The following is a 12,460-nucleotide window of genomic DNA, read 5'->3' on the forward strand; positions in this document are numbered from 1 at the left end:
ATACTATTCCAGTAACACCCCAAAATTTACCAACTTTCTCTTTGCCCAATGATGAGAACATAATAACATTGGCAAAATAGTCAAGTAATAGAACCCACAGTCACACACAAAGAATGGAGATGAATGAAATGGCACATCTCATGCGTCTTCTCTTTAATGTAATTTCTCCTCCTTGAAGGGGATTTTCAAAGAATAATGAAACACATATAATTGCGTATTTATCATCATCCATCTAATGGAGTGTGTTGCAATACGAAGGTGAAGCTCAGTGATGTGCCCGTGTTTAAGATGGGAGATTTTTCTTTAGTTAAACTTCTTTTGTCAAATTAAATGTCCAGCATTTACTATGTCAGTGGCAAAAACCTTCTTTTTATAGCAGTCCATTATCCTAGAAACATTTTTTGATTCTTTCTGGATGACTAGTTTCCATTCATTGCTGGTTGGACACAAAAAAAAAACAGTGCAACATCCGAACAATAGCTTTACCACCACAATGTTTAAATTGATGAGGGTTTTATGTACCACATCTTGTTATGGTACTCAGTGGATACTAATTGCTGAGAACAGCCCTGACGCCTATTAGAAGGACCATTGCCCCCCCATTTCTTGTTTTCCCTTGTTTTCCCTGCACGCCGCTGTTTCCAATAAGCAACAAGAAATGGCTTTTGCCTCAATACGCTGGAGGGTGTTTTTTTCTTCCGATTTAATTTGAACATGAACACATTTGTTAGAACTCGTTTTTCATGAATACTTTATCAAACACAAAATGCTGAAGAAAACAGGTTTTTGACACAAGGCCGATTTTTATTTTGTCGCCTAAAGAGTAAAGGCATCAACCCACCATGCTGTGTGAAACGGCTTGAATATTTTTCATTTTTAATTAAATATTTGTCATACCCTGCTGTATCGAGTTAATGGCAAGCCTGGTCAGCAATAACCTGACAGGAGAACATTTAGCTTGTCAAATTACAGTTGCAAAATAGCATCCTTAATGTTTCCGTAGACAAGAGTGTTGCCAAAAGAAAAGAAAATTGCCAAGAAATTGATAGACTCTGACTAAAACGTTGATTATGTGGGGTTAAAATGGAAATGCAGAAGAAAAAGCCTAACAGCATATATTGTGTCTCCTTGAAAACGGGATTTTATAGATTACCTTTATGTCTCTGCGGTTCTCTTATGTAATCCCAAATGTTTTATTATCAAACCATGCAACACTGTGCTTATTCTTCATTCAATCACGTTTGAATGGTTATTGGAGAGGAGGAACTAACGAGCTACAGACTGTTTCTCCCCGGCTCCTTTTAAACGGGGAACCCACCGGAAGTCCCAGTTGCATTGTGACGAACTTCAGACGCACCGAGAGATTATTTACATCTTCACAGTCTTCTCTAAACTCCTCACATTTGATCGAGTAAGTCTATTTTGCCTTCTAAAATAAAGTGATCACTTACGAAGACACATTAAGTCAAGTGATGGGTTATAAGCTACACATTTATTCCGCTAAGTTAGCTGCAGCTAACTCCACGCTACGCAAGTGAAAGCAATGCTAGCATGCTAACGGCTCCTCTGTAAACGCGATGTGTATTTTACCAACTGAACAATTTTAGTCGTAGTAAAACGTCACTTCTAAACGTTTAATTTTGACGTTATATGAGCTATTTTTACGTTTCAAGATATGTTTCGTTAAACTAATACGGCGTTGAAACTCAGCATAAATTCATGACCTGATATCGCATCTGCTTTTTTTGTCCACAGCTTCTGCGACTCTCATCTCGGCGAGAATGACGGACAGATACAACATCCACAGTCAGCTGGAGCATCTTCAGTCCAAGTACATCGGCACAGGACACGCCGACACCAGCAAGTGGGAATGGCTGGTCAACCAGCATAGAGACTCCTACTGCTCCTACATGGGACACTTTGACCTGCTCAACTACTTCTCAGTAGCTGAGAACGAGAGCAAAGCCAGGGTCCGCTTCAACCTGATGGAGAAGATGCTCCAACCGTGTGGACCACCGGCAGACAAGCCCGACGATGCCTAGATCAGGCTGGAGCGAGCTGTGGATGTTTTTACAGAATGTTTGCGAACTCCCCTTCATTGCATTTTTTTCAATTTTTATTTTGGACATGCAATTTGGATTTACCGCTCAACATATTCAATGTTACGCTTTTTTGATCTTTCTGATTTTTTTAAATTGGCCTTTGAAACAGTCATTACCTGGACACAGGTGTTTGCATTGTTTGCTTCTAAACCTCGTTTTCTGCCCTGTGACTCAGAGATTTACAGCAACAGTTAAGTCAAATTAGAAAGCCTTTGTGATCCAAACAGTTATTAGAAAAGCTTATGGGAAAATATGGTGGTATGTGTTCTTTGGTCGTGTAATGTGCTCAATGATGGAACTGGTTGTTTCAAATTTCTGTTTTGATTTGATTAAAATTCATATGCCACAATGTAGTCGTTTCTACATGCAGATTGGTGAATATTCAAGTTTGAGGAGTAGAAAGGGACCCAAGGGCCTCGATGGGCCTCCACTTTTAAACAAGAGCACCGTTCCACCACATCCCAAAGATGCTCTATTGGATTGAGATCTGGTGATTGTGGAGGCCATTTGAGTACAGCCAACTCATTGTCATGTTCAAGAAACCAGTCTGAGATGATTCCAGCTTTATGACATGGCGCTTTATCCTGCTGAAAGTAGCCATCAGAAGTTGGGTACATTGTGGTCATAAAGGGATGGACATGGTCAGCAACAATACTCAGGTAGGCTGTGGCGTTGCAACGATGCTCAATTGGTACCAAGGGGCCCAAAGAGTGCCAAGAAAATATTCCCCACACCATGACACCACCACCACCAGCCTGAACCGTTGATACAAGGCAGGATGGATCCATGCTTTCATGTTGTAGACGCCAAATTCTGACCCTACCATCCGAATGTCGCAGCAGAAATCAAGACTCATCAGACCAGGCAACGTTTTTCCAATCTTCTATTGCCCAATTTCGATGAGCTTGTGCAAATTGTAGCCTCAGTTTCCTGTTCTTAGCTGAAAGGAGTGGCACCCGGTGTGGTCTTCTGCTGCTGTAGCCCATCTGCCTCAAAGTTGGACGTACTGTGCGTTCAGAGATGCTCTTATGCCCACCTTGGTTGTAACGGGTGGTTATTTGAGTCACTGTTGCCCTTCTATCAGCTCGATCCAGTCTGGCCATTCTCCTCTGACCTCTGGCATCAACAAGGCATTTCCGCCCACAGAACTGCCGCTCACTGGATGTTTTTTCTTTTTCGGACCATTCTCTGTAAACCCTAGAGATGGTTGTGCGTGAAAATCCCAGTAGATTAGCAGTTTCTGAAATACTCAGACCAGCCCTTCTGGCACCAACAATCATGCCACGTTCAAAGTCACTCAAATCACCTTTCTTCCCCATACTGATGCTCGGTTTGAACTGCAGGAGATTGTCTTGACAATGTCTACATGCCTAAATGCACTGAGTTGCCGCCATGTGATTGGCTGCTTAGAAATTAAGTGTTAACGAGCAGTTGGACAGGTGTACCTAATAAAGTGGCCGGTGAGTGTACATTACTACCTGTGAAGCATGTAGTCTGTTTTACGGAAAAGAGTTTATCCCCCAAGTCACGAAGAAACTGAAATCTGAGTGTAATTTTGGTTGAGGTTGCCGATTTTCATAATTAACTTTGTGCTCGATGAAGCTTCTGATTTCATCATCTTTTCATTTGCATACCTGAAAATGAGACTCCAAGTTGCAAACTAAAGCCAGCGGCGTCTGATTACTCAAACGAGCTCACGACGGCTGTTAAATTCTAGCGTTGAATACGAATCCGTTGCTTTGATCACCAGTGTCCGCTGTCACCAGCCCCCCCCCCCCCCCCCCCCCCCCCCCCCCGAGGAGAAAATGATTTCACAGTGCACATTTCCTTCGGGATGTTTGATGTCGAGTGGACGTTTGAAGTTTTGGCTCTTCAGCACGAGGCTTTTTGTTTAGTGAGACCATAACGGAGCAGCAGGCGCTGACGTTTCTGACTCTAAACCGCCGGGTCACGTGTCAAAGCGCGCTGCCAGCCGAACGGATGCTGTGCATGACTCATGTTGGATTGGCATGTCGGTGGGTGCCAAGGAAGTGGTCGTGTTGCGGATCCCTGTGTGTGTGTGTGTGTGTGTGTGTGTGTGTGTCGGAGGAGGAGTGACTTAGTGGGGTAAGTCCTCGCCATCTGTCTTCACTGAGAGTCGTGAAGACGGCGTCGCCAAGTGAGCCGTGAGAGCAGCGTGGCGCCTGTCCGTGTGCTGTGTCACACGCAAACCAAACACTCGCATTAGATGCTCCACTGGTTGTCTCCGAAGCACATGAATAGACGGTTTGCAGCCACCGCAGCGATGGACCTTTTTTTTATGGGAATAAGGCCAGCAGGTGGGTGTGTTTTTTATTATAGATTCTCAAATAAAGCTTCAATCTCTTAGTCCCGAGGGAAGCGAGAGAGAGACAGACCTCCGCACAGCGTCTTTCTTTTTATTTACAGTGTTTTCCTCAAAGGAAGAAAGTGACATCGTTGTGTCATCATGAGAACAGTGGTTAATTACTGTGTTAAATATTCAAGGTGGTGTGGAACAGCTTGTTTTTTTTGCCTTCACAATGAGTAGAAACACTGTGTTCAGGCCTGCAGGCCAAATCAAAACTCCCAATTCATACCTTCAAAGCACAAGGACACTCGTAATTCAAATGTTAGACATGCAGGGAAAACACATTTTGAGGTGAGGAAAATAAACGTACTGAAGTCTCGAACAGCATTTAGTTTTTCTTGTTTCTGCATTCTAGAAGTATTTAATGCATCCATACTTTTTCATTTGGTATCTGGTGTTGAATCCGAAAGACCCATAAATATAAGTCAAAGAAAAGCACAGCACCTTAGCTCTATTATAATTTGAGACTAAAGTTGGAATCTCAATGGTATTCCCATGACTTTTGAACATCGACTTAATGAATTAACTCCAAAACTACCGCCATTCAATTTGCTACATTTGCAATTTATAACCAGTTGGTAGATGCTGAACGTTTTCCTCACCCACACTGAGGTACTCCAGCTGAAGCCCACAGAGGGACGATTGGCTCCACTTGAGCACTTTAACTCTACTCTTCCCTCCCCCCCCCCCTCAGCTCCCACCCCGTGGACCCTAATCTCCCCCTGTTAGCGAGGCACTTCATTGTCTCCCTGCACGAGACTCTGTTGAATGTAGAAGCAGATTGGGGGACGTTGTTGCATGTATGCTTTTAAAAAAAAAAAAGGGCACCTAATAAAGTGAGAGGCGTCTGCAGGTGCCCCGTCGCCCTCGCGCTGGTGTCTCGTTTGGCTCGGTGTGATCACTCAGGACCTCGGTGAACCCTTCCAGGAAGCACATTCGCCCTCATCAAATATGAACGCTTCCGCAATCCAATTATCCGTGGCCTTCTCTCCCCCGGCCTCCTGTTTCATCCTGTCGGCCTTAAACCCTCCTTCTCTTACCCCCCCCCGCCCACTTCTCCTCCACTCTCTTATCTTTTTGCCTGCTCACACCCCCTCCTCTTAACCGCATCCTCTCCTCCTTTCCTTCCACTTTCTCACTTTCTCTCTGCGTCTGATAGGTTTACCGGTGGAGGCGAGACATCCAAGATAAAACCTACAAGAAATGACTCTTCGGCGGGGGGGCGAGGGGGAATGTTGTGTGTTCGGCATCGTCTCCTCTGGTGAAAGGCAAACAGAGGTGGGACGGCGGCCATCAGAAGAGGAAAGCCGGGTGTTTATGATGAAATATGTCGTGTGAGTTCTGTGCAATGACAAAGGCTGTCTCTCAGTTTTTTAACTGAAGGTTGCCCCCCTATTCACATGTGTGTGTGTGTGAGAGCAGGAGGTTTATGGTCGCTGAGGTCCAAGAGGGCATCTTTCGGGTAGAAGCAGCCGCAGCTGCTGCAGTAATGGATCCTTCCTTTGCTTCCATAAAACCACTGTCTATCGTAGAGGGGCAGCAAATTCTAATGGGAAACGAATCCGGAGCAAGTCCACCGCTTTAATTCAAGCCTTTCCTGTCGCTGAGGTCAAGTAGTTGCACATATGTCCCGTTAAATCAGTTCCAAAGAGGCTATCAGAGAAGTCCATTAAAGTAGGAGGTGAAACTGCCACCTCGAACTCCCCTTCATTTCCTACCAAATCTAAATGTATGAATCCTGTCTCCTTCCCTCTCCAGCTTTCATTTCTTTGTGCTCCTCTTCAGCATCAATCCATGACGGCCACATCCTTCTTCAAAATGCAGCCCGGTCCTCTGGATGGATGGGAGAATTACGGCTGGTTCTTTGATACTTTAATGGTTGTTCATCCCACATGAACCTCAGCGCACACTCGCTCAAAGGTTCAGTGACGCCGGCAACAAAATAAGACGAGCGGCTACTCGGCGCCATGTATTTTTACATTTTTAAAACGCTGCTCGTTGGTCATCAGCGGATTCAATGTGTTCATGATCATGGTTTCATTCTTGACACAAAGCACAGCCGATGCTGATGAGAACGTCACTAGCTTAACGGGTAATACACGCCGATGGGGGGTGTTTGTACAATTGATTCTGTGAGGGAATGGATGTCTACATTTCACTGCAATCCATCTGATTTAATCCATCTCGTCACTCAAACGAAGAGGCCGCGATGGCTCAGGGCCAACGTTTGGACCGAACTCGTGGTGATGAGAGAAGCGCCGTTAAAGGGTTTCTTCATTTAAAAAAAGAAAGAATATCCTTGAAAGGCTTAATTGGCACTTATTGTCACACTTTTCACTTCTAGACAGGCTGTAGATTTCTCCGCTTCTAATTATTCCCTGAGACCTGGAAGGAATGAAAACCCACTAAGTGTCATTCCAGTTTATGTATGTTGGGAAAATGATGTAGGAAATGTGGCTTAAATGGCCTCCTAAGACTCCTTAAGAAATGTAGTCGGCAATAATATAAGAATGAAAAAGAGGGAAAGGTAATTAATCAAATATCCGGTAGAAATATTTTATTGGAATCTATAAAAACAATCTCAATACTCAGGTCTGTATGTTTGCATCTGCATACATTTTTCATTTTCCTTATGTATAAATTCCTGTGCAGCATCAAGCCTCTTTTTGGTAAAAGGAAAACTGATCACATGATCTGATCATATGACAAGAACAAACCAAGAGGACGACGTTGATCTTTTCCGATGATTCTTTATATACAAAAACAATATACACAGTTTCAATGTAACAGTAGGGGTTTTGGGGATATATGACATCATACAACGACTTCAAAGATCAATAAAAACAAAACAAAAATCAATGCTTTTCAAAGACTTTTCAATGCATTTAGAGCTGAGACGTGTGAAATCACCTTATTCTGTGAATGTGACGACATTAAGAAGAGATCACATGCTGAAGAATGAAGGCTTTTAGGAGCTGTCTGATTATGGATCTTTGATTTCTTTTCGAGGAGGGGGGGGGGGGGGCTTGATTAGTGAAAGTGTTAAAGACACGACCACATCAACAACAGCAGACGTCCTCAAATGTAAACATTTCCATCTTCATGTTAAAGCTGCAAATTAAAAGCAGCAGCTCGGAAAAAAACAAGCGTCCAACTGATTCTTCAAAGATTTAAAAATAAATAAATATAATGGCAGGAATTGTATGTTTAATACCTAAACTTTTCAAAGAAACAAAAGTTGTGTTATTTGAACTTTTCTTTGGTTTTATTGGGATTATTTCACAGTTCCATGTCAGATGAGATGAAAGAGACTGCAGCCGTAAAGGTTCTTACAGGACTCGCTCCTTGTGATTAATACTGACGGGTTATATCATCAAAGAAATGCGATGATAGTCCTGACGAGGAGTTTTAGTAAGTCAGCGTTGTGTTAAAAGAGATAACAAGCTCTATTCGTAAGTAGTATATTAACACTCATAAAAGATTGTAACACACTACTTATAATGTAGTTCTAAGCAAATATAAAGACGTTTTTAAATGTTTATGCTCTTTGTCGAGGTTCAGAACTATAACTTTTCATCCATAATTGTTATATAATGAATTATTGACAGCACAGCTTTTCATGACTGTGTAACTATTAGCTATTGACTAACATTTAAAATCATTCACACAGGTTTAAAACCAGGTATAAATGTGTTGAATATCATTATATAAAAAAAGGAATGAGTTATAATATATTTTTTGCAGATTAGCAACTTTTCAGTCGATGAGGCCGACGTCGATGTCAACAGAGTAACGTCCATCAGCAAATATACATTTTTACTCTCTTTTAGCTCAGCTTTTGGTCTCTACCAACCGTCTCGTCTCTTTGCTAAAAGCACCCCCCCCCCCCCCCCCGCTGCGTCCGCCAGGGCAGAAATGATGCCGTGAGAGAGAGCCGCGACGCGAGGGTGAATAAAACTCGTCGCTGAAGCCGAGAGGAGCTGCAGATTCATGAGCTCCACCTCTTTCACAGCAGCACTTTTTGTAATAGAAAAGATTTGTTGTAGAATTAAATTGTCTTTATATCTGCTTACACCTACACGACCATTTACTCATCAACTATGCACTACGTATAAATGCTAAATAGGCTGGGTGAAAATAACTGTTACCAGTAATGCTTTAACGTTTCTGCATGAATGTAAACAGCATATTAATGTTTCCTCTGCCACAATGGGAGCTGTTCTACCAACACTTTATCCACTTAGTGTATCTAAATTGTTTATTACAGTTTTTGAACATTTTATGAAAGCCAATTGTACGTGAATCCAATCAGAATCATGTTGACTCACTAATGCATCTGCATTATATACCGGGCCTGAAGCAGATTTAATGTCGAGTCACTTCCTGCTTGTTTGTCTTTTTTTTATGGTTTGTGCAAGTTGACCTACAGGACTCTGGAGAAATGAAGCAAAGGGGAAGTCCAGAAAGGATTTTAAATTGCTTTTGAACAGAGTCTCTCTCCACGAAATGCCTGCTGCATAAAGTGAAGGTGGAACAGAATAGAAAATAAGATATATTACTACCTTCCTGTATCCTGGCTTGTCCATGGTGTGTTTAAGTACCAGGCAGGCTTGGTTAAGGCGTGGCAGTAATTTAAGATACTGCTGGCAATATGTTGCCTAGAAACAGCACTTAGGTATGTTCTGCACGGCCCATTTCTTTCTTATCGTCTTGGGAAAATGAAAATCCTCCTTCTTATCCGTTCTATTATGACGCTGTAAGGTCAGGTTGGCCCTCTGCAGATCTTTCACACTAAAACAAGGCATTATGAATTGATCCCATTGCATTAAAGGTGAGCACCAGTTATCCGTAAAACCCAAACCACTTCCATGTTACGGACAAATCATGAATCTAAACGTAAGAAATGCATTGTGCTGCTTCATACCTCCCATGTGTGTGATTGATTACTATAACACACATGGACATATTCGTTTTGCTCTACATCTCTTTCATAAATCAAACTGTGTGTTGAAAAGGTCCGACTTTTACCACTGGAGTCAAAGTGCGCGTTTGGGCAAAATGTAAAAGGATCACTTCTCAGTAGGTCTCTCCTTGCGTATCTATCGTGGGGCAGACAGCACATTGGAATTGGAAAAAATAAATGTCCTTCTGGGCCTCTTCAAGAAGAAGGTCGATTGCCTCACTGGGGGGGGGCGATCACTTTAAGTCACAACACCGACATGGAATCAAATATCTGCCTTTTCTTTGGCACCACAATAGAGCCTGAGCCAAAAGATCGACGTCAAAGGTTGGAAACTGGATCCGGGAGACGGAGAAGTCCAGCAATTTGTCAACAGAGGTTTGCGCTTAATAACTCAACGTAAGACGCGGCTTCCGTCAGCACATGGACCTCGGATTGGCGTGATTCCTATTGCACTTCACTGTTAAGAGCCTCAGGTGCCCGCCGGTCCCCGGGCTTTCAGCAGATATAAATACAAACACTTTCTTCGTCTACATTCCACCTCCTAGACTAGAACTCTAATGCCCCCTAGTGGCAATATACTTTAAATATGTCTAAAACTGAGCTCAAGAGAGGCCTTGCTTCTGCTCCCCTATGATCTGTGACACCGGCACCAGCAGGCAACCGTCCAATCGCCCGCCGCTTCCTGTTCCAGGAGGACGCCTTTATATGGACATTTAGCAACAGACCCGGGTACAAGTACACAAACTCCCGAGTGCAGCTGAGCCGCATTCACTCCGCTGAGAGGGTCATTCTGTGCATTTCTTCCACCTCTGGAGCCCCTCTACCATGAACAAAATAAACAAGAGGCATCTCATACCAGCATGTTCTGGCCATCTGTAATAAATAATCAAATCAGAGCGCTGTACATACCACTGTTCTCACTAGAGATATGTGCAAATGTTTCACTGGTGTCCATGGACGGCCGAGGGCCTTAAGACACACCTGTTACTGTTATAGACAGAAATGAATATCATCAGATGCAAGAGGATCCTAAGGCGAAATAGACTGAGCTGTGTACTGAGGGTCCGGGGGTCTGGAGGGCCGGGGAGGGGGCGGGGGGGGGGCTGCTGGGAGCTGTGGACCTTCGGTTGCCGACGTCCAGCTGGTCCGCCAGAGCACTTATGGCCGGTGGAATCTGGAAATGAAAACACACGTGCACAACATGACATCTACAAATCAATGACATATGCACATGGTTCGTGTTACACGGGTTGCTGGTTGTCATTTGAAGTGACAGCCCCTAAATCACAGCCAATTAATTAGATTTGAGCAGGTGCTCGAGAGAACAAAACGTACCCGCAGCTAAATATGAATCGGCACAGTTTAATATTAGAATTTTGCATCTGATTTTCTGCTGCAAATCTAATGGCTTTCACCTAAAAAAAACAAATTGATAGATGCAGCTGCAGCCAATTGCTTTAGAGAGTTAAAAATTGTCTGCTGTAATGATGCTTTTGGGGAGGTTTTTGGCACCTGAGAATTATGACTGATTGAAACACTGCTGCAACGGATGAAGGTGTTTCAGGATGGAATATAATAATGGAACAAAAATCATGAGATAAAACCTATTCCCTATCCATCCAGAAGGAGACCTCTGTGCAGCAGTAACAATACAAAGTGGCAAAAGTGCAAATACACAGAGTGCATGTTAAGAGTCTCAGATAACAATATGTATACAAACACAATGCCATAATCGGGTTACCAGTATGGGTCATAAGAATAAAAACAGGTAAACATTTTATGGTTAATAGTGCAGTACACTTTTAGAAAGGAATGTACATTGTCAACTGATGTGAGTGGTACATGTTTATTAATTAATGACATATTTAAATTAAAAGCTGTATTACTTTCTACTGGTGGACAATATGAAACCACATCACACAGAGTCCGGAGTCGACCCATGTGTGTGGATCATGGCTTTGATATTGGTGGAAATGTTCTTTGGAGCATCAAAGTAATAAAGAAAAGTTCATGGTGATGAATCACTAACGACATGTGCAGAATCGTCCCAGTCGACATAACGGCTCGAGTACCTGGTGAACTTTTTGCTGTCTTCATGAACCTCCATCTCTCGGCTCTTGAACTCATTCAGCTCCTTACGGATAGCAGCCTGAGGGGCAAAAGACGCACAAATCATAAAAATGCAACTAGCAGGACGAGGCCACCGCTTCCCCCAAAGACACACAAACAACATCGAAACCGTTATTACACAGCTGTGTTTTTTCTACGCTCATCGCATTGGACTTTTGGAGTTATTTGTGACAACTTATGAACAGAGACATGTAGCTGCAGAGAACCACCCACGCCTCCTAAAGTAACGTTGTCATGTGTTGACAACGTTAGACACAGCAGAAGATGCGCGTGTCCTCGGGTTTTTGTTGGGTCACTTTTTGTCTTTTACTGCCGAACGACATACAAATGATATGTAAGGTCATTTGATTTTGTCTCTTTTCCTCTCGCACTCAGCAGCAGAGGGCAGGCTGGATGTCGAAGCCCCCTCAGTGACCCCCCCCGAGGGCCTTTCAGGCTGCTGTGAAGACACCATGCAGGTCTGCGCGCTACATCGTCTGCATGCGCGTGCATCGTCTCACCTCACGCAGCTAGCAGCGGCTGGATGGGTTTGATGACGTATCAGCGGGCAAGAAAACAAAAAAAAACGGTCAAACAATAAGGAACAAAGCGGCGTTTTTTAATCGTCGGCACCTTATCGGAGGGAGTGAGTCGGGTCCAGGGTTTGTCCGCCCGCCGGTCGTAGTCTTTGGCGTCCGTTACCTCCACGTACTCGTTGAAACACAGAATCCTGCGCTCCACCAGCTCTGCCACTGTAGGCCTCACACTCAGCTACACGCATACACACACAAGTGTGCATACACATGAAGACACACACAGAAAGAAAGAAAGAGAAATTAGACTACAAACCTCAAAACTCCGTCTTAATTCATAAGTCTGACGTACTGTGTTTGCCGATGTGCTGATTTTGTCATTGCA

At 43.4% G+C, this 12,460-nt stretch overlaps 2 protein-coding genes across 5 annotated transcripts in view; one reads left to right on the forward strand and one right to left on the reverse strand.

Moving 5' to 3' along the window:
* The first annotated feature begins 1,260 nt into the window (after window positions 1–1,260).
* On the forward strand, window positions 1,261–2,451 carry sf3b5 (splicing factor 3b, subunit 5). Its single transcript, XM_037466509.2, has 2 exons — window positions 1,261–1,411; window positions 1,756–2,451. Exon 2 carries the CDS (start codon window positions 1,782–1,784, stop codon window positions 2,040–2,042), a length of 261 nt encoding a protein of 86 aa, XP_037322406.1. The 5' UTR covers window positions 1,261–1,411; window positions 1,756–1,781; the 3' UTR covers window positions 2,043–2,451.
* A 4,749-nt stretch (window positions 2,452–7,200) lies between these two features.
* phactr2 (phosphatase and actin regulator 2) overlaps window positions 7,201–12,460 on the reverse strand; it is a 31,036-nt gene continuing 25,776 nt past the window's right edge. For all 4 annotated transcript variants that reach the window (XM_037465890.2, XM_037465893.2, XM_037465892.2 and 1 more), the window contains 3 exons: window positions 12,176–12,313; window positions 11,506–11,582; window positions 7,201–10,607 (listed from right to left, as the gene is read on the reverse strand). In XM_037465890.2, the coding sequence (XP_037321787.2) occupies window positions 10,592–10,607; window positions 11,506–11,582; window positions 12,176–12,313 (231 nt within the window). In that variant the 3' untranslated portion in view covers window positions 7,201–10,591. The remainder of the gene's footprint in view (window positions 10,608–11,505; window positions 11,583–12,175; window positions 12,314–12,460) is intronic.

The sequence above is a fragment of the Pungitius pungitius genome, chromosome 13, assembly GCF_949316345.1.
Source record: "Pungitius pungitius chromosome 13, fPunPun2.1, whole genome shotgun sequence".
In the NCBI taxonomy this organism is placed as follows: domain Eukaryota; kingdom Metazoa; phylum Chordata; class Actinopteri; order Perciformes; family Gasterosteidae; genus Pungitius; species Pungitius pungitius.